Here is a 27,744-nt window from a genome sequence, read left to right on the forward strand (position 1 = left end):
TGCCTGGACTGACAAATATTTATTTTACCATCACATTAAAATGCAAAACCAATGTGTTCATTTTACAGTGGCAGCAATTGAATATAATCATTTGGGATTATTTCATGCAAACGTCCAATCCAGCTTTATTTAAAGAGCCCTTTTAAAACAACATAGTTGACCAAAGAGCTCAGCAACCATTACAAACATTCATTCATTCATTCATTCATTTTCCAAACCGCTTAATCCAATTCAGGGTCGCGGGGAAGCTGGAGCCTATCCCAGCTGGCTTTGGGCGAAAGGCCATTACAAACATCATAAGAGGAAAATAATACACTATGAACGCAATAAAATTACTTGGAACATTAACACGATAAAACAGGATCAAATAAAACCTAAAAAGAAGTCAACAACAAATTATGTTAAGAAGCCAATAAAAAAAAAGTTGAATTTTCAGAACGGATTCTCTACAAGGATCACAGTCCGACTGCATCTTGCAACCAAAGCTAGCATAGCATGCTAATACTACAGAGAGCTACAGCAGTGTCCCTTTGCTGGATGGTGGCAAAGAGGAAAAAGTATAGAGTGTATATAAAGAGAAGGGTGGAGCCTCCGTGACGTCACCCGTAGGTTTCTGAAGAGCTGAATTGAAGCTCGGTGGGCGGTTCCTACCATCACCATCTTGGCAGGGGCACACGTCATCTCGTCCAGAAAATACAAAGAGGTGGAGCTGAGAGGAAGGCTGTGAGCGTCATGGTGGATGATTATCATCGAGTGAACTCTGAGCTTTCTGTAGCTAAGAGCTAACCGAGCTAACCCGGAGATAACAGGAGCTAACCAGCTAACGGAGGTAAGTGGCCTAAAGCTAAGTCACGTTGTTAACCGGCTTAAAACCGCGGTTGTTCTACGTTCTTCTTACTAGAAGCGGGAGATCGGATACCTGTCAATCAAAAGGACACGTCCCTAAATATGCCGAATTTCTAGATTAAATTACTTTTAAACAGGAAAGTTAGGAAAAAATTCACTCCCCCCCCACAGTTGTCATGAAGGTAAACCTGACCTATTAAACCGAAAATGGATTTTTGTACCAGGCTGTAAACATGTTTATTTCTGCTGTGAAGTTGGTCTTTTTAACATGGGAGTCTATGTGGATTTGCTCTGTTTTGCAGCCCCTAGTGGATGAAGGGGGAATTGTAGTTTTATGCACTTCCGCATAGGCTTCACTTATAACCGCCGGAGGCTCCGTCCATCTTTCATATGGGAAAAGGCCATTTACAGACTCAAACGTAAAAGACTGGGACATAAAGGACAGTAAAATGAAAACTATTGCAAAATCCGCCTTAAAAAATGTTGGCTTATACATGCTACCCTCCGGCCACAGATCATTTTTGGAACCAAGTAGCCCAAATCTAGAACAACTGGACTAGTCAGGCTGGGCTAGCATGGGCTAAACTGGGCTAGGCTGAATTCGGCCGAGTTTGGCTGGATTCCGCTGGGCCTTTCGATTTCAAGCAGTATCATCTCTTTTCTCTCTTCCACCACCTGAGTGAACAGCATTACTGGCTTCTCAGCGGGGGGGACCTCTGTTTTCTGAGCTGAATGCACTTGCCTCTGTAAACATCCTTTCTCCGACCCTACACAAGCAGACACACCACTGTGTCAACGCAATGAGGTGTTTTAATAAGAGGTGAATGAAAGATATGATTTTGTTGTTTGACGTTTTCCCAAGTTCCAGCCATGTATGAGAAAAAAATCACACAGAGAAAAACAATAAACATTTCTATTTCAGCATCAAAGTCACATTTTATCATTGTGATTTAGGGGTCAATAGCTATGATTAAGGCAAAACAGTGGATCAGATCTGATGGCAAGAGCCAATTTAACAAGATTTGCGCATTATTTCATCCAAGTTTATATCCATATAAAGTCACAAACTATTAAAAAGTTTACGATGCAAATCTTGCTGAACTGATGGCTCATAAATTTAATCTCAACTCAGAAAAATACAGACTAGAAATTAATTTAACTTTATTTCTTTGTTAAATTCACAACCAGAAGTATTACAAAGAGCTGTCCAGTAAAAAGACCGGCTATGGCTATATAATCAGCGCCATACCTTCAATATGTTTTTTTTGTTCTTAGTAAGAACAAAACAAGTCTTTACAGTGGCTGCCAATATCAGGTTTCTATTGCGGGTCTATAAAGATCGGAATGGCTCAGGACCAAAATACATCAGTGACATCTTAAGTCAGTATGAACCTACCACCAAAGCCGTCAAGATCATCTAGATCTGGTCTTTTAGCAGTTCCCAGAGTCAGAAACAGACCTGAAGAAGCTGCATTCAGCTTCTATGCTCCAAGTGTCCTGAACAAACTCCCAGAAAGCCTCAGATCAGCTGGAACATCCAGGTTAAAGACCCTCCTGTTCTCAGCTGTAGTTCAGTAGTTTTCATTTAGAAGTCCAAAACATGCATCTGTTTCTTTAAAACTGGAATTTTTCAACTTATTCACAGTTTTAATCACTTTTATCCAATGTTGCCAAGAATTTAAAAAAAAAAAACAAAAAAAAAAAAACATCACATGGATGTCAAAATATCTCAACTAAACCTTCACTGCCGCCTCCAGGATACTCTGCGATGCTACTGGTCCAAATGCTACCATAGGCTAATAAAGCTGACACTGGTTAGCTTAAGCAATGTAGGCTATAATCTACACACAGTAATGTATTAACCATGGATTGCCATCCCTGTGCCTCCACAAGACTCAGCCGACAGAGTTGCAACAATAAGTAAATAAACAAAAAGACAACTTGAGCTGGTTTTGTAGGACAGAAAGAGTAGCATAGTTAGCTAACATTAGTCTGACAGCTTTAGCCTAGTAGCATTCCTCCTCCATCCAACCTGCCAGTCCTGTACGTTTCCTCCATGAGTGTCAGGTCCAGCAGTCAGGTTCAGGTCAAAACTTAATTCTCTAAAGTAAAGCAAAACTGGTTTACCACAAAGTTACACTTGTGTCTTTTAGTTTAGCATGATTTCTAAAGCGAAATCTTCCAACCCCTCAATGACTGAGTTATTCATTCAATGTCGTGAACACCTGAACAAAGTTTTTTTTTTCCTTTCTGAACACCTGAACAAAGTTTGTTTTTTCCTTTCTGAACACCTGAACAAAGTCAAATTAACTTGCGCTCATGTTAGCAAACGTGACATTATAGGTCTCCTAGCTAACCACAGATCAGCTCTGCTCTGAGCATAAAACGTCCATCCAAAAACTTAACGACAAACTGGACCAACTCCAAACAATCATCGCTAGCCACCACAACATGCGGTTGTCGCTAGAAGAAAACGTTGACGCCATTCACCAGTGGCTGGAGGGGGTAGAAACATTTAACGTTCAGTTTTAAACTCATAACAAGAAGCTAAAGGCTAAGCTAATTAACCAGGAGATGAGAAGCGATGGCAGTAACATTCGACTGAACGTCCATGACTCGCACTGTTCTTTTGCAACTTCTAAAAGAGTCTTTGGTTGAGGGAATCTTGTCTTTGGCCCCAGGACTGGACCAGGCTTGCTGCAGTGTGACCCTCAAACCAAAGCCCAGGGAACAAAATGTGACCTGTTAGCCAGTAACCTGGTCTGGGAGGCTTGGAGGACACCTATGCTACTGTGCCGACTCCTGGAGGTGCTCAACCAGAGGATGGAATACAGGAAAGTTATGTCCTCCCTTTACAAGACGGTACTGAAACCATCTTAACTGCCAGACTTTGGATCATCCAGAAGGACTGCTACCATGTCTGGCTCAGAGCAGGTAAATATCCTGACTTTTTACGTGATTTGTTATGGGGCCTAAAAAGTATCATTGGACATTTTTTATTTAATTCTAATTTACAAAGTTATTACTCATGCATATAAAAGAATGAGGGCTTTGATAATATGCTTTTGTTCTGGTTCGATTTGATTCCGATTTTTGCTGATTAGATTTAAATTGCGATTTTCACAATTTCTTTGATATTGCTATTTTTGTTGATTAAAAACAAAATCAGTGTATAAAACTTTTTTCTTTTTGTGCTCGTCATTTTTCTAGATTTCAATGAGAAAAAAACAACATAATAAGCCAGACCATCATTTTGCTGCTATGATGCCCAAGACGACAAGTAAAAAGATCAATAAAAACAACAAAAATGACAAAAATTTTATAATGGATTATTTTTATTTGAAAAAAAAAAAAAAGATTTTTAACAAAAAAATCTATTTTAAAATTGTGAAGCAAAACAATCCCCATTTTCAATTTTTCCATTTGATTTCCCACCTCTTGGGAAACAAAAAAAACAAATATTGAAATTTATTCCAGCAAAATAACCTTATTTTTGGCGTGTAGGTGCTTTGTTGCAGCGATGAACCAAATCAACTAAAGACAACTTTAACTTCTTTATTTTTGAGGATTCTGATCGTTTTCCAGCTTTACACTTAGAAGATGGTTGCAGGATGACCCATTTCACATCTGAATTAGTATCGGCCGATACTGTCCGATACTAAACCTCAGATATTAGATTGATTGGAAGTGAAAAAGGTGGATCACTGCCTTCCTAAATCAACCCATTTCTTTTAACAACATCTTCATGCTGTGTTTTATGAACAGTGAACACCTGAGAGCTTTTTGCAGGAGTTTCATCATTATCCTTGCTTGCTTTCTTTTATATATTTAAAATTCACCTTAAATACTCTCTGAAAAACTTGTAAACAAGAGGTTCTCACACACATTCTCTAGTCTGGATTGTGCATAAATTCTTTTTTGTTTTTGTCCAACAGAAATGTTAAGTTTGAACCTTTTCTACTGTAAATTCTGTCTCTAGAATGTCCATCACATCCATCTTCCTCCAGCCATTGATACGTTTGGAAAGTGTGCTGGTTGTTGTCTATTTTAGCCTGCGGACACCGCTGGAGGCCATACAGCTCAGCCTCAAAACAGAATGCAAGCTGCAAGAAGTTTCACACTTCTCGACACAACATCCTTACAAAGGTAAAGGTAAAGGTGGTAAAGGTGCAGTTGCAGCATGTCTACCGTGGTTTCTGTGTTAAAACACAGCTCATCTCACTCCACATCATGTAAAACAGTCTGGGAATGAAGACAAACCACTCAGACCTGGCACGGTGAGTCAAACGGAGACACCAGAGTTCCAGTGTAATCAGTAACCGAATGGCATGTCCACACAAAACTACTGCTAACTCAACAAACAGGAAGAAGTCAGGGCCATAAACCAAAGTGATGAGGTCATTTTATTACCTTTACATGACTAATGTTCGTCCTCCCCTGAAATGCTTCCATGTAAGCTATTGTAAGGTTGGACACCGAGGTCTGAACACATTCAGCTCATTCTTCCAACAAATCCCAGCACGCCAACACAGTTAAGACTCTTCAAAACACAATTTCTGACTAAAAACTTTGTCCTGTTTCAGGAAAACTGAGAAAAATAGCTTTTCGTGTTTTATTATGTTTGTGTGTGTATGTTTAAACTAACTTTGACAGGTCTGGTACAAAACTCAGAATTTGAACTCATCTAATATAAATCCAGCGTGTTATTCCATTTTTACTTAGTCTCATTTTTTGTTCTCATCTGGATTTTTCTTTTAAAAAAGGTCCATTTTTTACCTTTTTTTTTTTTTTCACTTTTTCTTAATTCATAACTTTAATCGAAGTTATTATTTAATTATGATTTTTTTTTTTTTTTTTTTTTTCATCTTCTGCCTTCTTTTCTTCATGTAAAGCAGGGATGGGCAACTCAGGCCCTTGAGAGCTGAAGTCCTGTCAGTGTTCAGTGTTTCCCTGCTCCAACACACCTGAGATCTCAAACCCCTCACAAGTCTGTTTTTTTCTTTATATTTTACTGGTTTAGTGCAGGTAATTACACATTATGTTGTATTATATGTCTCTGCACAAGTCTGCTAATTAACAATGGATTTGAGTCAGGTGTGTTGCAGCACGGAAACCCACAATACCTGCAGGGTTGTGGCTCTCAAGGACCGGCGCTGCCCACCCCAATAAACTCGCTTTGCCTTTTCTACACAACTTTATATAAAAAAGTTTAGGTTCAAAAGTCTAAGTCTGGTCCTTGAGAGCCATTATTCTGCAACTTTTAGATGCATCTCTACTCCAAAGCACCTGAATCATCCACATGTCATTCAGCCCTGCAGAGGTGTGGTAACGAGACATTCATTTGATCCAGGTGTGCTGCAGGATTGTAGGTCTGGACTTGGGGACTTCTGTTTCATTGAGACTGTTTAAACCCTGACTGTCTTAAAAAATTATTCAAATGTCGTGTAGCTCAAAAGAATTTTCATTAGCCACAGCTGATTAATTAAACTCATCCTATCTGTAAGTTTACAGCAAGAGAATAGATAAATACAATGAATTAATTATATCAGGGGTGTCCAAAGTCGGTCCTCAAGGGTCGCTGTCCTGCAGGTTTTCAATGTGTCCCTGCTCCAACACACCTGGCTTTAATGAAATGGATCCAACAGCCTATGAAGTTCAACCCAATGACTGATTAATCTGAGTCAGGTGTGTTGCTGAAACGATACATGCAAAACATGCAGGGTTGTGGTCCTCAAGGACCGGAGCTGGACACAACGGACTTATATCATTTGTTGAATATAAAAACTTATTTTACCTAAACACAACTTTTTTTGTTAAAGTGGTTTATTCAGTGAATGAATGAATGAATGAATGAATGAATGACTTAAGGGTTTTGTTGCTTTTCCTTAAGTCCACTCAAAGCCTGTTATCCCCCACTAGACGAGTGGATTTATTTTAATTGGATCAGATGAACTGGTTTTAACTGGATTATGCCTGTAAATGCATTGAGATGACTTTGTTGTGAATTGAAATGGAAAATGAAGCTTAATTGAATTTAAATTAAACAATAGACTCATTTGAGATAAAGTTTCAGGTTTCATCAACAGAGTGAGGAATTTGAGATCACGTCCCGCCAACAAACACTGTGAAACTGTGAAACATGTCCCTCCAGACATCCCGCAGACACCTCTGGACTCACCTTGAACTCCACGGACAACTGCGGGGTGTACTCCAGCGTCCACAGCGCTCGAACCAGCGACGCGAGCTGCTCGGTCACCTCCCCCCGCGCGCTCTCCGGCTCCTCTCCCCTCACCTGCCCGTTCAGCCTCTGCTGGCCGCTCACATCCGACCTGTACTGCTCCAGCCCTAGGTACTCTGCCAGCAGGTCGGTGTTGCTGAGGCACTGGACCACGGCGTTCATGAAGCAGGTGTTTCCGTGGTTCTTCAGCCCCAGCACCCCGGGGATCTTGTCGCCGTGGCACCACGACAGCCTGCCTTTCACCGAGCCGTGACAGGACGACGCCGTGGAGCTCTTCTTCACCGTCCCCTCCCTGGAGGTTGGCGAGAAGTCCTCTTTGAACCCCCCCGAAGCGCTTTGTCCAAAGCCGCCGTCGTCCTCCTCCGCGTCCGGTTCCGCGTCGCCAAAGTGAGCTAAAGTGCCCAAAGTTTTCAGGATCCTTCCCATGAAATTCCCAAGAGATCGCAGAGATTTCCTCCTCTGGTGTGTTTTCTCCTTTCGCCTCGGCGTCCTGGGCTTCATCGGCGACTTCCTTACCTTGCCCTCCTTGCGGCTGTCCATGGCTCACTCCCTCCGCACGGAGCGCGACCAAATGAAGGAGACGGAGGAGTGCACCTGTCTGTCTGCCTTCCTCCTCCTCCTCTTCCTCCTCCTCCTCCTTCGACAGAAACCTCACCGCTGCAGAGGCACCAAGCCGGTGCCAGTAAGGCACGTGCTCAGGCTGCAGACATGCTGGATCTCTCCCAGCTTCTTGTCACCAGTTTGCGCCAGAAACGGTTCTGGTTCCGCAGGGCTGCGCTTCCTCCTCGTCAGCTCCGCGCGGAATCGTGCCTCGTCCCTCCTTCCCTCTTCCCGTGTCTGTGGAGCCAGTGTGTGGACTACTTGGGAGAATCCGGTCCAGTTCCAGCGGAGGATCGAATCAACCCGGATTAGACGACTTCCATTCCTCCTGACAGAAAGGAGCAGAAGACTTGTTCTCCCTCCTGACTAACTCAACTTTGCAGATTAGTTTGTAACACCGGGAAGAAGGAAGTTGCCTCTGAAACCTGGCAAACAATGTGGCTTTAAACTGCCCCCTGTAGGACCAGTTACACCATCACCTGGATGCAGGGCTGGATTAAAAGTGCACAGGCTCCTGGGCCCAGAGTGTTCCAGGGGCCCCCTTCCCCACCGCAACACTGTGAAAATTATAAATGATACACTGTGAAAAGGCATTTCTAACATCCATTGGTACCAATGGCAACACACTATTGGTACTGTTGTAATATGAAGGAGTAAAAGTGCCACAGTGTTTTAATTAAATACATAATTTATTAAATAAATGTGTCATTACTTTATTGAACATTAAACATAAAATTAATTAAATGTGTCATTAATTATTTAAAATTGGAATTATGTGCACAAATATATAATTAAATATATCAGTAATTCATTAAAATACAATTCAATGCATATAGTGAATTTTATATATATATATGCATATATATATATATATATGTATATATATGCATATATATATATATATATATGTATATATATGCATATATATATATATATATATATATATATATATATATATATATATATATATATGCATGTATATATATATGCATATATATATATATGTATATATATGCATATATATATATATATATGTATATATATATATATATATATATATATATATATATATATGCATGTATATATATATGCATGTATATATATATATATGTATATATATATATATACGCATGTATATATACACACATATATATATATATACACATATATATATATACACACATATATATATATATACACATATATATATATACACACATATATATATATACACACATATATATATATACACATATATATATACACATATACACATACATACACATATATATATATATATACATACACATATATATATATATATATATACATACACATATATATATATATATATACATACACATATATATATATATATACATACACATATATATATATATATACATACACATATATATATATATATACATACACATATATATAAATATATACATACACATATATATATATATATATATATATATATATATATATATATATATATATATATATATATATATATATATATAAAATCACATATATTACATATATAAAATTACTTATTTCCATCATTACCATTATTTACCATTACCACCATTATTTCCATGTAATCGGTCAAAGCAGAGACATTTCTGCACACTGGATGGCACTTTTCGATTGTACCTAGGCTTGGGTACTCAAACAAAACAACAGAACGATCATATTTGCAGCTGCCAAAAATCAGGCAGCATGGTGGTAAAAAAAAATGTTGAAAACCTGTTGGGAGCTGATCCGAGAAGCAGCAAATTTGCTCAACGAAGCTGTGAACAGAACTCCCCCTCGGTCTTCTCCAGCTCATTCTCTCTCTTTTTCTCTAACCAATTCTTTGCAAATTTCATCAACATCCTCCATTGTTTCTCTATGACATTTTTACTGCAGACCAAAGCAATGGATCACGCAAGATTCACCTAAGTTCCGCCCCTAAATTTGAGGAGTCAGGTTGACAGATAAAATAAATTTCTGATGCACTCCAAAACAGGACCATGAAATAATTATTAGAATATTTTATACATATATATATATATATATATATATATATATATATATAAACTATTTCAGTTTTACATGCAACAAATTGTATTTTCATGAATTACTAATATATGTCATTATATATTTGTGCATTTAATTCCAATTTTAAATAATTAATGATATGCTTAGTTAATTAATGAATTAATTATTTAATGCTTTAATTAATGAATGACACATTTAAATAATCAATTAATTATTTAATTGATAAATTGTGGCACTTTTACTCCTCCATAGTGTAACTATCTGGTTTTTCTGTACATTTTGTTTCAAACACCAAACTCCTGGTGTTTGCCCCACATGGGCCCCAGGTGGGTGTAGGCCCCTGGGCCTGTGCCCATAATTCCCATTGGATAATCCAGCCTTGCCTGGCTGTGTTCCATCACCAGGTCCCATAAAGTAAAAGTCCTGTCCAGCAGCTGTTCCAACCAGTCATTAAACCAGCTCAGCTACTCTGCTGGTAGAAGAACCTGTTCGTAAAAACATCTGTTCCCAAATGAACAGGTACATCCAAAAACATGGCAGGACTTGTACTTCATGGCTCCTGGATTACACACTTCTGTCCATCACTTTACAGCTGCTATGGGATAATGTGCATTTCAGCATCAAAATAATGTTAAGATACTTTACATCCATCATCACTCCTACATTGATATAAATAGGTGTGAAAACTGACTAAAAATGCTCTTTGACCTCTTACAAGGGATTGTCGCATTGATACTCGAGTTGATACGTCGATATCTGCCAGTCAAAATATCACATTTGATACTTTTTGGAGTACCACTGCTGATACAAAATGTCATTTGTTTCCACTTCTGAGAGTTTTAAGCGATAAATCTTCCTGCAAACTGCAGCCAAGGTGGATTCAGTCTGTGTCACATGACCATGGCAGCCTATCAGATGTCATGATGACGCTGCATTTTAAAAATATTTTTCTGGTTTAGTGCAGGTTATGTTATATTATATTCATCATATTACTTTAAGTTATATATCTATTTCACATATACTAAATGTGAATAATTTGGTTTTTATCTAGTTTTATTTGATCATTTTAAAATGGTATCAAAACAATGGGAAAAATGTAGGTATCGCCCATCCTTCTGTAGACTGTACCCTCTAACCAGTGATGCGGACTCTGCGCCGGTCTGTCGTGGTGAAGAAGGAGCTGAGCCAGAAGGCGAAGGTCTCGGTTTACCAGTCGATCTACGTTCCTACCCTCACCTATGGTCATGAGCTGTGGGTCGTGACCGAAAGAACGAGATCTCGTATACAGGCGGCTGAAATGAGTTTCCTCCGCAGGATGGCCGGGCTCTCCCTTAGAGATAGGGTGAGGAGCTCGGTCATCCAGGAGGAGATCAGAGTAGAGCCGCTGCTCCTCCGCATCGAAAGGAACCAGTTGAGGTGGCTCGGGCATCTGGTCAGGATGCCTCCTGGACCTCCCTGGTGAGGTGTTCCAGGCATGTCCCTCTGGGAGGAGACCCTGGGGAAGACCCAGGACACGCTGGAGGGATTATATCTCTCAGATGGTCTGGGAACACCTCGGGATCCCCCCCGCAGAGTTGGTAAATGTGGCTGGGGAGAGGGAAGTCTGGGCTTCCCTGCTTAGGCTGCTGCCCCCGCGACCCGACCCCGGATAAGTGGCAGAAGATGGATGGATGGATGGATATCCCATAATGCCCCCTTGATCACTAAATAACTATCTAAATACACGTATTATACATCATATTAATAGAAAAACAGTACAGGCAATAAAAATATGCACTAAGGCGTGTCACCAGCGTCAGAGCTTATATGGACCCTCGTTACTTCAAAACTTGCTGTATTTTATGTATTTACATTGATTTAATGAGTGTCGTAAAGTCGAAACGACGTAACCCGAGAACCGCCTGTATACCAAAGTATTTAAGAGTCGAATGAAAGGCCATCTGTCTGACAGCTACAACCTGGACCGAAATGAACCGTGAAACTGAGCAACGAGCCAAATCATAGCAGCAAATAAACAACAAAATGACAAGACAGAAAAGAATGAATCTGCTTCAGAGATCTGGGGAAAGTGGGGACCTCGGTGTGACAGAAATGTTGTGATGACACTCTAAAAGAGCTGCACACAGCAGAGTTCAATGAACAAGGCAAAATTCTGACAAAAAGTGGATTAAAATTCCTCCAGGACGTTGTGAAACATATCATATAGTAAACGATTTCTCTTATTGAAGAGGTGGTTTCACGAGCTTGTTAATATGTGTGTTTATGTCGTTTAGAGACCCAGTAAAGACCCCGTTCTTTTAAGTCCTGATGTGTAAAACCTCAGTAATAAAAGGTATAATGGCTGATGTATACACTGTGTCCAGAACTTTTACCCAGCGTTAAATCTCAGCTTCCTCAAGGCAAGAAGTACTCATATGAACCATTTATATCTCCTCCATAATGTGGTTTTTGTTCATCACACTGATCACGTCTTGAAACACACCATCGTTTGCAGGCTGCTTCTGTAAAAACAGCTCAGGCACATCGCAGCAGGTAGAAAGGATCCGTTAAACCACGTAACCCAACACGTTCTGTACAGTTCTGCTGTTCAATGGAGCTCCAGCATCTTTAGTGTATCATTCAGCATTCCTGTCTTTTAATCACCTGAAGCTTCATTTCACAGCTCAGCAGTGCTAAAGATGGAATTTAGCTGCAGATGTGCTGATTTGTTGGACTGAATAGTCGTTCGGTTTTTCCATTATTTCCTTCATGTTTTTATTCCAGCTTTGAAAAATGAACGTTTTACTAAAACTGCTACAGATGAACAACAGAGGTTTTTTCTAAACATCTTTCATTTCAGTCTAGTCCGGTCCGGTACTGGTTCCAGTTACATCCCGTTTTATTCTTTTTTCCTCTCAACATAAGACCGTTTAATTCCAGAAGCAAGTCATACCAAGTCAAAGACAGATTTACTACGTCTGTCTCTCCGGTCTTCGTACCACGTCATGAGGACGGGGGAGGCGGGGGATGAGGGAACTTCCACTGCAGAATGGCTCCGTCCGCGCTGGTGCTGATCAGGATGGAGCTGTTGGGGAGGACCTTGACTTTGGTGACACTGCCGCCATGACCTACGCCTACATGGGTTACGACACCTTTCACATACTCCCACACCTTCACCAGCTTTTCTTCTCCACCTGGTAAACAGTGGAAAAATATGTTTATAAGCTGAAAGGAATGAGAGAAAAGAACGGAAAGAGGATCAACGTCGCAAGCAGCGTAAAAAGGAACAGCTTGTACCTGACACAAAGTGTTGACCTTCCTGCGTGATGTGGAGGCTGTTGATGGCGCCAAACTGGGAGCCTTCCAGTTTTCCAATAGCGGAGCCGTCGAACAACTCCCAGTACGTTATCTTAAAAGCAAACGAACAGAAAAGATTTAAAATGCCGAGGCAGGTGGAGTCCTTCGTCAACGACAGACTAAAGGCTGAATATTTATCCGATCCATGTCGAGCCAATGGCAACATTCACATCAGTGATGAAATTCTGTCCTGTTTCATTTTTTTTTACTGAAGTAGATTTTTATTAACATTTTCATCCAACAGACACGACGACAGCGTTACCTGAGTCGGTCCTGAGTTATGCGAGTGTATCGCCGTGGCCGAGTGTCTTATTGTCTCATTAATTTCTGCTTCTTCAAGCGAGCAGCTGAAGCAGACCCTCTGACTGTCCTGCAGACGTCCTAAAGTCCGTCTGAAGCGGCCGTGTCCCAGCCTCAGCTTCTGGACGACTCCTCTCTCTCCTCCAACAGGATGAACCCAGTGCTTCTTTTTTTCTTTTCTGTTGCAGCATCGGCACGTCTTCATCGCTACACGTGGAATCAATCCACGTTTGTTTTTTGTGATTTTGTTCAAGAATCTTCATTAATTTTTCACAATTTCGCATCACACTTGGTGAACATAGAAAAAAAAATATTGATATTTCCGATCAGAATTATTTGTACATCTGTGTCATGTATTCACATTTAAAGGTGTGTAGAGCTTCAACACCTTTACAGCTTCCTGTGGATATTAATTCATCTACAGCTGACAAAGTACCAGTTCTCAGAAAAGGAAACTGTTAGCTGAGGTTAACAGCATAAACGTGTGTGTAGTGCAGAGCATGACTGGTGATTACTTGTCATTTACACAAATTAGCTGATTAAATCAGCAAGTTGCTGTAAATGAAGGCAGATTCGATCAGCAAGGCCACCTCTGAGTTAGAATGTATGAACGAGTCTCCAGGTAGAGATTTAGCACCTCATCCAGTGCCGCTATCACTTCCCTGTGACTGTTAAAAGGTCCAGAGGTCAATTGCTGAGCAAATTGTGCTTCAAACTCAATTAAGTGTTCTCAAAAGGGGAAAAAAGCATTATCATGCATAGTTTGATCGCTGGAAAAGATGCTGGGAAAGAGACTCATATTTCTGGAGCTTGCCCCTGAGACAGGATTTAATTTCTCTGCACAAGGCCTTCCTTATGCATGACAGAGAGGAAAATATAAAGCCACACACACATATCAAATATTGTTTGTGATGACAGAACAAAGAGGAACAAAATGTGAGGAAAAGAAATAAATAAAGAGTATTTATAGTTTCAGAACAGCACAATGACTATCAAAGCAATAATCCGACATTAAAAAAAGCTCAGGAACGTCAGTGTGGGAGAGTAGGAGTGGCTTTTTCACATTCTCACATTATTACATCCACAAACTAATACTGTAAAAACACAACCGAGGTTATTATAAGCACAGAATAGAAAGCTGTAAAATCATTCTTACTTAACTTTATGTGAAACTGGAAAGTGAGCTTACAGCTGTAAAATCTGTATTCAGCTCTGACCTAAACTTTAAATCCATGTGCCGACTAAAAGCCCGTTTACACTCGACGCAGGAGACGGACGGACAGTAAGGCTGCTTTATTATGACAAAAATTATAATCACAATTATTTTGACTGAAATTGAGATCTCTATTATTTAACACAATTATCCAGTATTTATAAACAACGCTGCGCGTCGTGGTGTTCTAGACTCCGTGTCGTGCATTATAACCATCTAATGCACGGTTCCGAGTTGTTTAATCCGCTTTTACCGCTTATATAGGAACTATTTTACGTTGGCCTGGATGTACGTTTTATGCCAAACAACCGCTGTCAGGCTGCAGCGCGTTTCTCTCATTCACCTGTTAAAAGACGGCTGATCTGAACCAGCTGGTTAATGCGTTGCTATGGTAACGCCCCGTAATGGAGGGATATTACAGTGTTTAACTGGCCGAACTATGTATAGGAAAATAATGCAGCCAGTTGTCACTGACAATGGTATAAACTATGTTTAGGTGAACTTCCACAACCTACTGCAGTTATTCTACATTGACCTGCAGCCGGAGCCGACTGAGACTGGCCGCCTGGGAGTGCTTTAGGACGGGAGAGGCTCCCGCTGCTCCTTCCTTACAGTAACTGCAGAACAATATGTGCCTTCAAGTCAGTCGCCAAAACACCAGAAAAGTCTCTAATAACTCCAGTAAAAGCTGCTAGATTTGTCGCTTTTAACAAAAAACGTCTCCAGATTTAGTGAGAAAGTCTCCAAGTTGGCAACAGTGTCTGAATGAAAGCAAAGCGGCTGTGGGAGGAGTTTACAGCACAGCGCTGCAACGCCAGAGACGCTCGATTAGCAGCTGAAGACAGCAGGAGAGGAAACTGCAGAGAGAAAAATAATCACACACTTTTATTTTTATCATCGTTGAAAACCCAGATCGTACTGAGATTAAAATATGATTTATCGCCCAGTCCTAACGGACAGGTTGTTCCGTCTCCTGCATTGGATACTTACGTAATTTTGTCTGTTTTCCAAAGCCTTAGCAATCCCTCACTTGTCACAAAGAACTGATTAATACCACTGGAAATGGCAGGAGCAGTAGAGCTGGCATGCAACCAGCGAAAGGAAGAAGTCGACGCAGAAACCACCAAATATAAAGCGCCCGAAGAAGAAACAGAACAAGTTGATAACAGCAAAAACCAAAATGGTTTTATTCTTCTGCTTCTTCTGGTGTTTTCAGACGTTTGTAAATGACTTTAAGCAGTAAATTACCGTAACCTACCGTTGTCAAAACGTGAAAGTAAACTCCAAACTAAAAACTGCCCACTAGTGGGTGAACTGACTTAACTACTGTGGGAAAGCAAGAGACACCTGGAAGCAGGCGAGCGGCGATGCATGACCACATGTAAAACGGACGTCTCCGTTCACGTCAGTGTTTTTCTGAGCCGCGTTACATTCACTGAAAGGATCACAGGACACAACAAAAACTAAAAATGTTGACAAATTAAACTCTGTAGCCTGTATTAACAATATGAAGTTGTTCTTGTCAGAATATCTTCACAAAGATCATTTCCCATGGAAAACCTGACAGTATGGTTGTAAAATACAGATTTACGTACGTACGGGACCATAAATATTCCACACGTCAGGTAAACACTTTCATACATCCTGACCACCTCATCAGATGTTCATTAAAACTCTGTTCAACCTGCAGAAGCCACACCTTTCTGCGTTTGCCACGCCCACCTCAGATTTCCGAGGTCTGACTTTTTGTGTCGCAGGCTTTGTCATTGGCGTTTCACAGAATTCTGTCAGCTGCTGTAACTGTGTGATGCTGTCCAGATGCTTTGGTGCCGTGTGAAAGCAAACCAAAACAAAGGAAGGTGCAGAATCTCTCAGCAGGCCAGGTCGGCTGCATGGCACGTTCTTTTTCCGCCTCCTCTAAAGGCGGCTCGTTGTGAAAGCTGTAAACGATTTGCTTACGTGTTTTTCAGTTGTCCAAACTCACATGTGTGTGCCTTTAGCTTCAAATCTGTGACAAAACTACCAAAAGTCTCTTCTGGTTGTTGCAGAACAGATACCTCTCACACACCGTGTTGTTCTTCAGCGAGCAATGGGCAAGAGTTTGCCATGAAATGCTTGTAGACCAGCTACGGTGAGAAGCAGAGCAATTCCTGACATCGGACTTCGACTCCCATCCCAAAGCAGCGAGGTGCAGCTCGAACTGTTGCCTAAATGACCGCCAGCTGCCTGCTACCACGGTAACATGAGTTTTCATTCTGCTCTAAACGACGAGGCGTCTTCAGAGCAACTAGCTTTTGCTCCAAACTTTATTCATTCACCATGTACTTCTTCCTCGTGCTTCCTGTCATCCACCGGCTCCCTAGCCTTGCAGAATGAGATGCAGGGCCCTCTGCTGACAACATACAACAGTTGCACATCAAGTCATTACATTACAGGTTGTAGAAGTTGTAGTTTCACCAGCATGATGGAAATGATCGTAACATTTTCCCCTTCTCCCTTTCACTCCAATCAGCTCCTCATTCCCAACCTTTCTCTGACCCTGCACCCCAAACCATTCATTTCTCATGGCCACCTCTTTTCTTCCTCTCTGAGCCGTGCTGGTGTGAATTTCTTCAGAGGCGGGCTGGGATTTACGGAATGGCGTACGGCGAGGAGAGAGAAAATGTTGCTATTTGTTGCCTGAGACAGAGCGCCTGTGTCCTGGGAAGAGCAGATGGTGGATCTGGCTGGCATTTGGGTGGCACAGGCACATCCGCAGGAAGGCATGAACACCACAGCTCTCCTCTCTATCCCTCCTCTCCCTCGCCTTCGCTGAATGCCTGCTTTTCACTCCCTCTCCGCTCGCATCCGCTGCGCTGTTAATCAGCACAACTTGTCCTCACCTCTCAGCATGCAGGGGCGGCAACAATATGGGTCTAGCAAGCGGCCGGGTTCGAGCGGTGTGTGTAAAGTGCACAATCAAGAGAACAAGGGTGTCATTCTGCTTCAGTGAACTTCCAACCTCATGCAAATCAGCAATTCTTAGTTAATCAATATGAGCAGCTAAATAAAAGGGCGTGTTTCTCTCCTGTCACCAGCAGCCGGCACAATGGCTTCATTTTGTTGAGACGGGAAACAAATTGGGAGGTTTTCAGACTAATGTGGAGACGTGCTGGTGTGTGATTGTGCTGTTCTCACCAGAGAAACAGGCGTTTCTTACTAACTCTACGTTTTAATGACAGGACATAATGAGGCATTTAAATTCAGAGTGATAAGCGCCGGTCTGTTTAAGCTCTGTAGGATTCCACTGATCACCAGCGTTTCATTTTTATCTTGAAGCTTATCAGCCGAGTAGGAAACATAGAAAAAAAAGTCAAATTAAAAGCTCATTGTGATGATTTTGGAAAAATATGCTGAAACAGCAACATTAGAATGGATTTAACATGAACTGTAATAATGGATACAAAAAAAACCATAAAATGTATAAATCAATGATCACAACACACCGTTTTGTCGGTGCCGCTGGTGATGATCTGGAATTCCTCTGGATGGTAGCACACGGTCCGGAACATGGTGTTGGCGATCATTAACTTCAGGCTGACACATCGCCTAAAGGGCGTGAAAGGAGACAGAAGACAACAGAATATGTCTGTGAAAAACAGTAAAAGGTAGAAGTAAACCTGCTCCACGGACCATGACGAGAATCTGGTTTGTTTTATTCAAATAGGAACAAAAATGAGGTAAAACTTAGTGCTAAGCTAAATTTTTGAGCCCCTTCTCATTTGTTTATATCTTGTGTGATGCAGCTACCTCACAGATGAGCTAAAATGTACTGTATGTTGAGCTATGAACGCAGTAAAACAAGCAACCAGCTGAGCATGGCTGGTCGTGGCGTCAGGCTCGATTCACTTACCCTCTTATCTAAATCCTTTTCAAGAGCCAATAATGGCAGAAAAATAGGAAATCCATGCAGCTCTTGATGAAAACAAGCTAAAAGCCTTTAATCCACAAACTCATTGAAAAATACAGACTGAAAAAAATGAGCAGAGTTTCTGAAGGTTTTATTCTCCTTCCAGAGAAGCCTGCAGCTTAAAGGATTAAGCTTTTCTCCATAAAGAATGCACTTCTGTTAATTGTATTTGTACTGTACGGGGCAGAGACCAGTACAAGGCTCTCCGTTTCCCACAGTCCCTTTCTGTCACATAAGTCATGTAGGAAATTTAAAAATCAAATTAAACATTGAACCCACCTTCTTATAACCGACTCTCACTGTAAAAGTTTGCTTTCTGCTGGTTTGTTGTGACGTAAGTCATCAACACCGAATGCATACGACAGTGTAATAATACCACCTTAAATATATAAAGTGGTATTTTTGAGGTGTGTGAGTGTGAGATGACACACAGCTGGACTACTTACACTAAATCCCAGACGACACAGCTACCATCGCAGCTGACAGAGACACACTCTTTGTCGTCACTCTTGATTTGGATACAAGAAACGGCGCCTTTGTGCTCCTTCATGCTCTCCACCAATCGAGATCCGCGAGGCAGCAGATCCCAAACACGGACCTGGGAAGAGTGAATGTCAGTCACCCTCCCAGGAAAAACCCCTCCTCTTCTTTATCAACACGAGTCTTTATCAACACGAGTCTGTTTTCTGAATGCTACAATATATTTATCTGGAATGATCAGAGTCAGCAATCATTTAAAGATCCTGTCATCATCAAAAAAAAAAAAAAAAAAAAAAAAAAAAAAAAAAAAAAAAAAAAAAAAAAAAAAAAAAAAAAAAAAGATCCTGTCATCACATCATGAATAAAACTGCAGCTTTGTTTACCAGTAACAGTTTATCGCCACTGACAATCTGTGCTGGAGAAGACTTTGGTAGAATCACACGCTCCCAACGTGTGATTCTACCAAACTCGAGCTACAACCTAGCAGCCACAAAGGCTGAAAACTGCAACTCGGAACAGATGGAAATAAATGTGACATTTCAGACGCTGATTAAAACGACGCCACAGCAAATGTTCAGCACAATAAAAGCTGCCAAACAAAATCTTACAAACTGGGACTTTTCTTATTTTTGGACTAGCAGTGAAACATGGAAAAACCTTGATGAGCTGAGTCAGAGTAATTTTCATAACCCGGGCCAGGTGTAATCACTGCAGGTAGATTTTGGTTTTCAGGTGTGCTGGATGTGATTTATGGCTTTGGTTGGCATGAACGGATCCAGTGTCCTCAGGACTGCAATGGCTTTGTTTACCTGCAGACGTGTGCCGTCTTCTTCCATTAGCCTTTTCATGCGTTATTTATCCCTCACAGTTCTCTGGCTCATATCAAACAAAAGCAGAACTGTAGTCTTAAAGCTCAGAGGCGCCTCCCACCGTTCAGAGACACCGTAGAATAAACATTGACGTTAATGTGGCATCTGCCACGCATGCAGAGCCGCTGCTAGCAGATATAAACGGCTCGTTCCAAAAGAAGAAACACACAACAGTTCATTTAGTAAAGTGAGCAGATTCAAATAGAAACATTATTTTTAATAATCTATTCAGAATTTTTCTCATTGATCTGTGATTTTGTTCCACACCTTTAAGTGTAAGAATAAAAACTGCTATGATGTCATCTGGTGATGTGACGTTTGTGGATTCCTGCTTTAAAGCCTCACCTGACACCAGACACGTCTGCGGCTGATTTGGACCTCTTGTGGCACAAATGTGTGTGTGTTATTGCATTTGCAAGCTGTATGGACCAAATGTGTCAGTCTGGACATAAATTACAGCTTTGAGACATTTAACATCAGATCAGCTGGACTCAAACTCTCTGATAAACCATTCAACACAGTAAGACCAGTGATGCCAGATAAACCACAAGCATGGAACACAAAGTTTACTGCGTTCATTGAGTTTAACTGACTCGGTGAAGACGACTATGGAACAAGACATACAAACTATTTGATGTGAAACTACACGAGCTACAACCTAGCAGCCACAAAGGCTGAAAACTGAGCACGATTCTGTCTAAAGAGCACAATACCGAAGCCTAAACATAACTACAGCATATTTACACACAAGCAGGTTAAACAAGGTGTCTGCTCAGCTGCAGACGGGGAGGAGACGAGCAGCAGGAGCAGCAGGACAGGGCTGATTGTCATCCATTAGCTGTGTTAACTGTGTTGGAATAAACGAAACAAAAACCACCACAAGCATCTCCTCGGTCAGATACTAACACTGCTAAACTGATCTAGATGTACCCGGTTCCTCTTAATAACTGAACACAGTTCGTGGGAGTGTGGGGAGCCAAACGCAGGAACGGAGAGGCAGACCAGATACACACCAAGATTTTATCTTCAAAAAATAAGTGTGAATGCAAAACAGAACGGAGACATAACCGAACTACAAGAAGAAAACACGACACAACGAAGCAGCAAGTGGGAAAAGAAACTAAACGGTAGAAATACAAGGAAACAGAACTTAATGAACGGGAAGGCAAAACAGGAAAAAGACATGAAGGAACTAAACAAGGAAAACTACAAAATAAAACGGGAAACCGGAAATAAAGAGACTAAACAAACTCCACATCATGACAACACTTTCTTTCTACTTTACTTTGCCTTAAGCATCATACACACTACTGTGTTCATGTCAAAAGGGGACTCCAAGTCTCAGGAAGTCTCTTAAAGATGCAAAGTGCAACAAAATCAATGATCAATGAGAGAAAAAATAATTAAAAACCCTTTCTGTTGGTATCTAAACACTTCCCTAGAGCAACCCATGAGGCGTTGGCATACGTAAGGCGTTAAAAGACAGCCAGGGTTGTATTCCTGTCCAAAGTTGCTCTCTTTTTGCTCCTCTTTCTATGAGAGAGGACTAAGACTCAGATCGGCAGGTCTCAAACGGCCGCTGACTCCAGCCCTGCTGTTTTAATCTTTGGCATCTCTGGAGACTTTCAACAGCAGGGAAAGAAATGCCTCCTTCATCGCTCTCAGACATGTCTTACTACACTGGAAAGACCATAAACATCCTTCACCTTCACCTTCCTCCTGGTTGAAAGACCGAATGTCCTTCCTTTACATGGAGTAAGTTAAATACAGTCTGCAGGCGTGTGTTGGTGTGTAGTTAGCTATGTGTATGTGTATGGAGGTGTGGGAGTGTGTCTGCGTGTGTGTGTGTTTGATTGCTGAGGTATGTGTGTGTGTCTGTGCTCCCATGTGCATGGGTGTGTGTTTACTACATTTTAGGGGGTGAGTTGTGATGGGCGATCATGCAAATGCGAACACACACCCCCTCCAAGGGTCGGGGTGGACCAAGAGGGCCTAAAGTCTCAAGAAACAAGCGGCACAGGGTGTGAAGCCGAGGCCGCCCACCATAAGGGCGACTGCTTGCCCACCGAAGATGGAGGCGATGTTTCCTGATTTCTTAATTAAATAAAAAGTCCTGAATAAAAAATTTTAAAAAATAGTCATCACTGCCCCTGAGGTCAGTTGATCCACTCACAGATAAAAACATATCTCCCTCTGGAAGACTTTTGGCCATTCGTGGCCACCATCCTGTCACGGTTTGGCTTTTGAAGTAATGCCCTATTTCACCACTAGAGGTCAGCGACTCCGACACACTACCTTGTGCCACCTGACCACAGGAACGTAAATGACTGAATTAGCATAACATGACTACAGCGTTATGTTTCTGACCTGTCCGTTTCCTCCACCGCTGACAATTCTTTTGCAGTCTCTGGTGCCGGTGATGGCTGTCACACCCATTTTGTGTGCATCTGTAATGGTGAGCATCAGGTGTCCGTTTTCAGGTCCAAAGACACATATTTTATGATCACTCCACCCTGGAAGGAAATGAAATTCAGCATTTACCAGCCTGCTACTCAGACGTTTAACATAATTAATGGCATAAAATGAGACAGAAAATCAGTACTTGCCAAATAAAAGTAAATGATTTTACACTTCTACAACTGATTTAAATGTATAACATTCCTTAAAAGTATATTTCTTCCTAATTCCCACCACTGATGATGCTATGTCCATCACGCATGAAATCCAGACAGTTGCAGGTCACGTTGGGAACAGTAATATGCAGCAGCTCTTTGGGGCCCTCGATGTGCCACAGTCTGATGTCCTCATAAGAGCAGGTTGCAAATATTTGTGACGTTCCACTAGCACATGAAACATCAGAGTAAATACAAGCAGTTCTGTTAATGTGGGTTAACCCCTTCTAAGACCAGCATATAACCGGGTTAACCTGAGTTACAGACATTGAGCTTAAGTTTATTCATGTTTCTACACTGCAAAAACTAAAATCTAAGTAAGACTAAAATTCTTGAATTGAGTACACACATGCTTATTTTTTTAAAGGTAAGATAATTCTTAGTTTTTATGCCAGAAAATTCCTCTTGTTTTGGGAAGTCTTTACAAGCCAAATTTTCTTGTTCTGTTGGCAGATAATTTATCATAATTTAAGCAATATTTACCTAATTTTTGTATATTTTTTTCTTGTTTCTTAAGGCTGAGTTTTTCCAGTGTATATATTTAATTCCCCTGATTAAGAGGGTTTAGGAATAAAATTCCTGAAACTAATACTGTTTTCCTCAGCGCATGGTTGATATGACATGTTTATGTCACCCTCTAGTGAGCACAACAAGGAATTAAAATGTTGCTGATGATGTCTTTGGTTCAGTTTAAACAAGTTGTTTATGTCTGTTAAGCTACTGTGCTGTAAATGTTACTGAGAAAATTACTTTTATTCTTTCCAAAATAAATCCAAAAGCATGGCAAATGTCAGCAATATGTTGCAGTAAATGTAGAGTTTTACAATAAGCTGACTGAATGCTGAACAGACGCTGTCATTGTAAAGCAGAATAATGTCTTTTTCTCCTACCAGTCAACACACGATGAAAACAACAGCAGTACAGATGCACTGCTACCATCCTCTGTATATGTTCATTTTATGGCAAAAAGTGATGTGGAAACATCCGACTGATGAACTTATGACTTGTAAAAACCTCAGTCTCTGTACATTTGATGCAGAGCGATCCTTTAGCAGCTTCTCTTTATGTCAGGCAGTTTAGGGACATATTGTACATCTGTCGCCAATTGAAAGAAAACTAAAATGAGGACATTTACCATTTCACATTCTCTCTGGCAGAGCTTAGACTGGAAACATTAAAACCATGAGCAGATGGTAACTGTGTGCAGCTTACAAAGGGATGGCTACGTCGTTGACTGCATGACTGTGGCTGGTGGACATGAGTTTAACCTCAAAGTTCTCGTAACTGATGCGATACATCTGAGCAGCCTGTGTGCCAACAAAGAAGTGTTGTCCCTCTCCTACAGCGATGGAGGTCACCCCCTTCTCCAGCTGGGTTTTTCTGGTGGGTTCAAAATGGAAAGCATGAAAAACACTGAAAAACTTGTATCTTTATGTGGATTTAAGTACTTTTACTGAACAAATTAAGCAAGTGTGAGACTCACTTTAGAGCTTTGAAGGTAGAAGTGGAGCACAAAGCTAAGGTACCAGATCCAGAGCCCACAAGCAGGTCCCCAGATTTCAGCAGCTTGAGAACACTGACACCCTGCACAGTAAAAGCAAGAGCGGCAACAGCTAGCACATAACTACAAACACCTGAAGAGAATATATACCTTCAGAAAAATGCTTTAGAAAGTATTACATTTTATCAATTAGGGATTCATAAAGATATTCCAGCATTTACGACCAAAAATCTCACAGCATAGTACAAAAACAAATATTGAGATGGAGACTGATTTCTGGACTGTTGTGCATGTTTACAAATAAAACCAGAAAAATACCAAATTAAAAGCACTGTGTGGCTTTTGGGATGACTTACTAGGCTGTACTTTCCTTTAGCTGGACCACATTCCTTCAGAATTCCTGTCTTCAGGTTGATTTTAATTATGTCTCCGCTGGTGGTGCCACAGAAAATAAATTCACCGTCCTCTGAAATCTGTTTAGGAAGAAGTTAACATAAAAAAAAACACACAATTTCTTATCATTCAGGTCATTTATGATGGAAAAGGGACAAATTAGTGTCTGCAGTACTGTGCAAAAATCATAAACTACCAATAATTTCTCCACTTTATTTCTTTAGGAAGACTCGACCAGTGATCTTTAAAGTAGCATTTTTCAACTTCTTATTTGAATATTTGCAATTTTTTCTGCACATTTCAAGTCCAGTCTTTTTTAAAAGTCATAATTTTTCTGAGGACTGATGTTTGTTTTTGCTCCTTAAGTAAAATATCGAATGATGCATTCATCTTCCCATTTAACATACCATTCACCAAATTTAGACTTCGGGGGCTGCAGCCTAACCCAGCTGCTACCAGACAACAGGTGGGATACATGCTAGACAGGTGACCAGCCCATCACAAGGCTACTACAGAGACAAACAAGTCAAACAACCTAAACATGCTCGCTCATCCTTACAATCAGTTTAGAATCATAATTTGGCCTAAAATGCATCTTTTTGGACAGCAAAAAGAGGCCAGAATACCCAGAAAAAACCTCTGTGAAACATTCAAGCATAAAAAAGGAACTGCAGTCAAATGACAAACCAGTTCTGTGTTTTTATACGTGACAGAAAACTGAGCAAAGAACCCGTTTTAAGTCGGATCCCAGCAGTCACATAGACATGCAGTATGTTCCCATTTTCTCAGAAATGTACTTCATGGAAGGGCAGCTGTCCAGACACCAGGAAAACACGGAGAAAGGGATTATTTATGACAAACAACCCAGAAACTGGACTGCAGATCAGTTACATCGTGGCTTGTAGACTGATGAAGCCTTCCAAGAGTCCAGACCTCAAGTAGTGTGAGATCACATGGAACAAAAGGCAGAAGAACTTTAAAAAGTCCTTGAAGAAGCCTGAAAAACTGTTCCTGAAAACTAGTTTAAATGGTGACAAAACCACATATTGACTTCCTAGCTCTCTAAAATGATACAAATTTAGCTTTTTGTTTTGTTTTCTCCATTATATATCGTCCTGTGTTACCATTTATGTTTGTACGTTTCAGTAAATTGTTATCCGTATTTTCAGTTTCCTGTGTGTGTGTGTGTGTGTGTAAAACAAGTGGAAGGTGTTTAAACAGGGCATAGGAATGTTGTCATGGCATACCTCCACACATTTCACATTCCGCTTCAGCAGGCCTATCCGGCACTCTGTGGGTCTGACCTTTTTGTTGGCGAGATCCAGTTTCCAGATCTGCAGTGTCTCACTGCCCAAAAATGACAAATATTAAACATACTTTTATTTAAAAAACATGAGAATCACAGGGAAAGGGTGGAGCATTAACTTCAGAGATCACAATGGGACATAGAATAGATATTCTAATGAGGATATTCCTAAATGGAAACAACCCAGACTGTCTTTAATCTGTGCTGAGACTTCCCTGGATTTTAATAGACACCTACTCACCTCCCAGCAGTGACAAAGATGTTGTCGTCTGTGTTTGAGTACTGCACAGTGGCGCAGTGACCTCCAGCTGATGCAAGAGTCCCACAAATGGCTCGCTTGTTCTCAATATTCCAGACGATAACTCTGAGACACAAAGCAAGCATTTTACACACCTCAACATAATCTCATAATCTCGTCTAATTTTCGTTTTCCTGTGTGGTGCAACCTGGTCACTTTGTTTTGAACTTTACCTGCCGTCATCTTGCCCTCCGAGAGACACCAGGTACTTGTCATTTGGAGAAAAAGCAAGAGCCTCTACTTTAGTCTTATGGAGCTGCAGCTGGGCGTAGAGCGTCCTATCTGCATACCTCCAGATTATCACTGGTGCCTTGGGAAACAGCATTTAAACAACATGTTAAATTATATACAAAAATTACACATTTTTTCCAAGAAAGAGAGAGTTTGTGGAAAAATAATAAACAAGAAGTTGATGGTGGTGGCAGTGGCATGAGTTACCCACATTAAAAACTTCACATACAGAGAAAACGTGTCAGAAATAGCACAACCTCAAATCCCATAGAGTTGACTTGACCAGAGGCAATGTAGGATCCACTTTGGGACATGGAAATACAGGATATGTTGTTTGTGTGTCCATGCAGGAACTCCTGATTTCCGTCTGCGATTCTCCTCAGAATAACTGTGCATCCCAGAGGATAAACAAGGTATTCTCTGTCTGGATGGACCATCAAGCCAAAAGGAACATGCCCTGAAGAGGTTAAATCAGATCATCCCATTAAATGAGGACAAGATTATCTGTTTTTGATTACATCGTACAGTCTGATGTATGCAAGTGTCATGCCAAACAGTGATCCATGGCCATGCAAACACACGGCCATTAAAATAACTCTGATCCTCTCAGCATCAAAATCTGTACCGAATAAACACTTTCTGCAAATACACAAATTAAACTTTTATTAACATGTAAAACTCTATTTTATGCTGCATCTTTGATCCAGATATAATGTTAAAAAATTGTATTAATCATAATTAATTCAGTCAAAAACATACAGTTGTGCTCATATTTATTCACACCATTTCATTAAAAAAAGGAAAAAAGAAAAAAAAAAAACAGCTGCCAGTGAAATAAGCTGAAATTGACTAAAGTAATAATAAATACAAATTTCATGAAAATCATTACATTATTTTCTAATTCTGGTTCAATAGAATTATTTTTAAAAGCAAACAAATAAGATTATTTATTACATATTACATCACTCATAAAGTAATTTTTAGTTGAACAATCCTTTAATGTTTCTGCTCCAGTCAGGTGTTTTCTGTTCCTCTCAGTCAGACTTCTGCACCTGTTGACAGGTATTTTGTCCCACTGTTCAACAGAAAAGTGCTCTAATTTGTCCAGGACCAATTTGTTTGTTTGTTTGTTTGTTTTCTTTCTTCAACTCAATTTAATGAAAAAAAACAGTGTCTAATGTTACTAAATTATATTTTTGCAAATTTTTAGTTATTGTTCCTTTTTTTAAATCTCCAGTTATTTGAGTGACTTTTGTAAATTCAGCCTTTTCTTTAATAAAGGGGATGAATACATATGAGCACAACTGTATGTTTAAATGAGATTCTTTTATTCGCATCAAGCCTACACTCTACAATGTAAACAAAAACCTGTATAAGGCATAATAAACACGTATCCAAACAAAACAAAACATTGCAGTGTGATGCTTAAGATTTATTTTGAGAAATCAGCCCTTGTTCTGTCG

General features: G+C 40.4%; 2 protein-coding genes across 2 annotated transcripts in view; both read right to left on the reverse strand.

Moving 5' to 3' along the window:
• The window catches only part of usp43a (ubiquitin specific peptidase 43a), a gene marked incomplete at both ends in the record, with an annotated part of 164,443 nt that extends 156,819 nt beyond the window's left edge, over positions 1-7,624 (reverse strand). The window contains one exon of the mRNA XM_079264441.1: positions 7,025-7,624. Within this exon, the coding sequence (XP_079120567.1) occupies positions 7,025-7,624 (600 nt within the window). The remainder of the gene's footprint in view (positions 1-7,024) is intronic.
• A 5,091-nt stretch (positions 7,625-12,715) lies between these two features.
• The window catches only part of cfap52 (cilia and flagella associated protein 52), a gene marked incomplete at both ends in the record, with an annotated part of 15,282 nt that continues 253 nt past the window's right edge, over positions 12,716-27,744 (reverse strand). Inside the window, 13 exons of the mRNA XM_079264096.1 lie at positions 12,716-12,906; positions 13,010-13,121; positions 18,068-18,170; positions 18,978-19,129; positions 22,248-22,393; positions 22,572-22,720; positions 23,765-23,932; positions 24,036-24,136; positions 24,410-24,526; positions 25,694-25,793; positions 25,994-26,116; positions 26,224-26,360; positions 26,539-26,738. Coding sequence (XP_079120222.1) covers positions 12,716-12,906; positions 13,010-13,121; positions 18,068-18,170; positions 18,978-19,129; positions 22,248-22,393; positions 22,572-22,720; positions 23,765-23,932; positions 24,036-24,136; positions 24,410-24,526; positions 25,694-25,793; positions 25,994-26,116; positions 26,224-26,360; positions 26,539-26,738 — 1,799 coding nt within the window. The remainder of the gene's footprint in view (positions 12,907-13,009; positions 13,122-18,067; positions 18,171-18,977; positions 19,130-22,247; positions 22,394-22,571; positions 22,721-23,764; positions 23,933-24,035; positions 24,137-24,409; positions 24,527-25,693; positions 25,794-25,993; positions 26,117-26,223; positions 26,361-26,538; positions 26,739-27,744) is intronic.

Source organism: Telmatherina bonti (genome assembly GCF_933228915.1).
Source record: "Telmatherina bonti genome assembly, chromosome: 3".
Taxonomy (NCBI): domain Eukaryota; kingdom Metazoa; phylum Chordata; class Actinopteri; order Atheriniformes; family Telmatherinidae; genus Telmatherina; species Telmatherina bonti.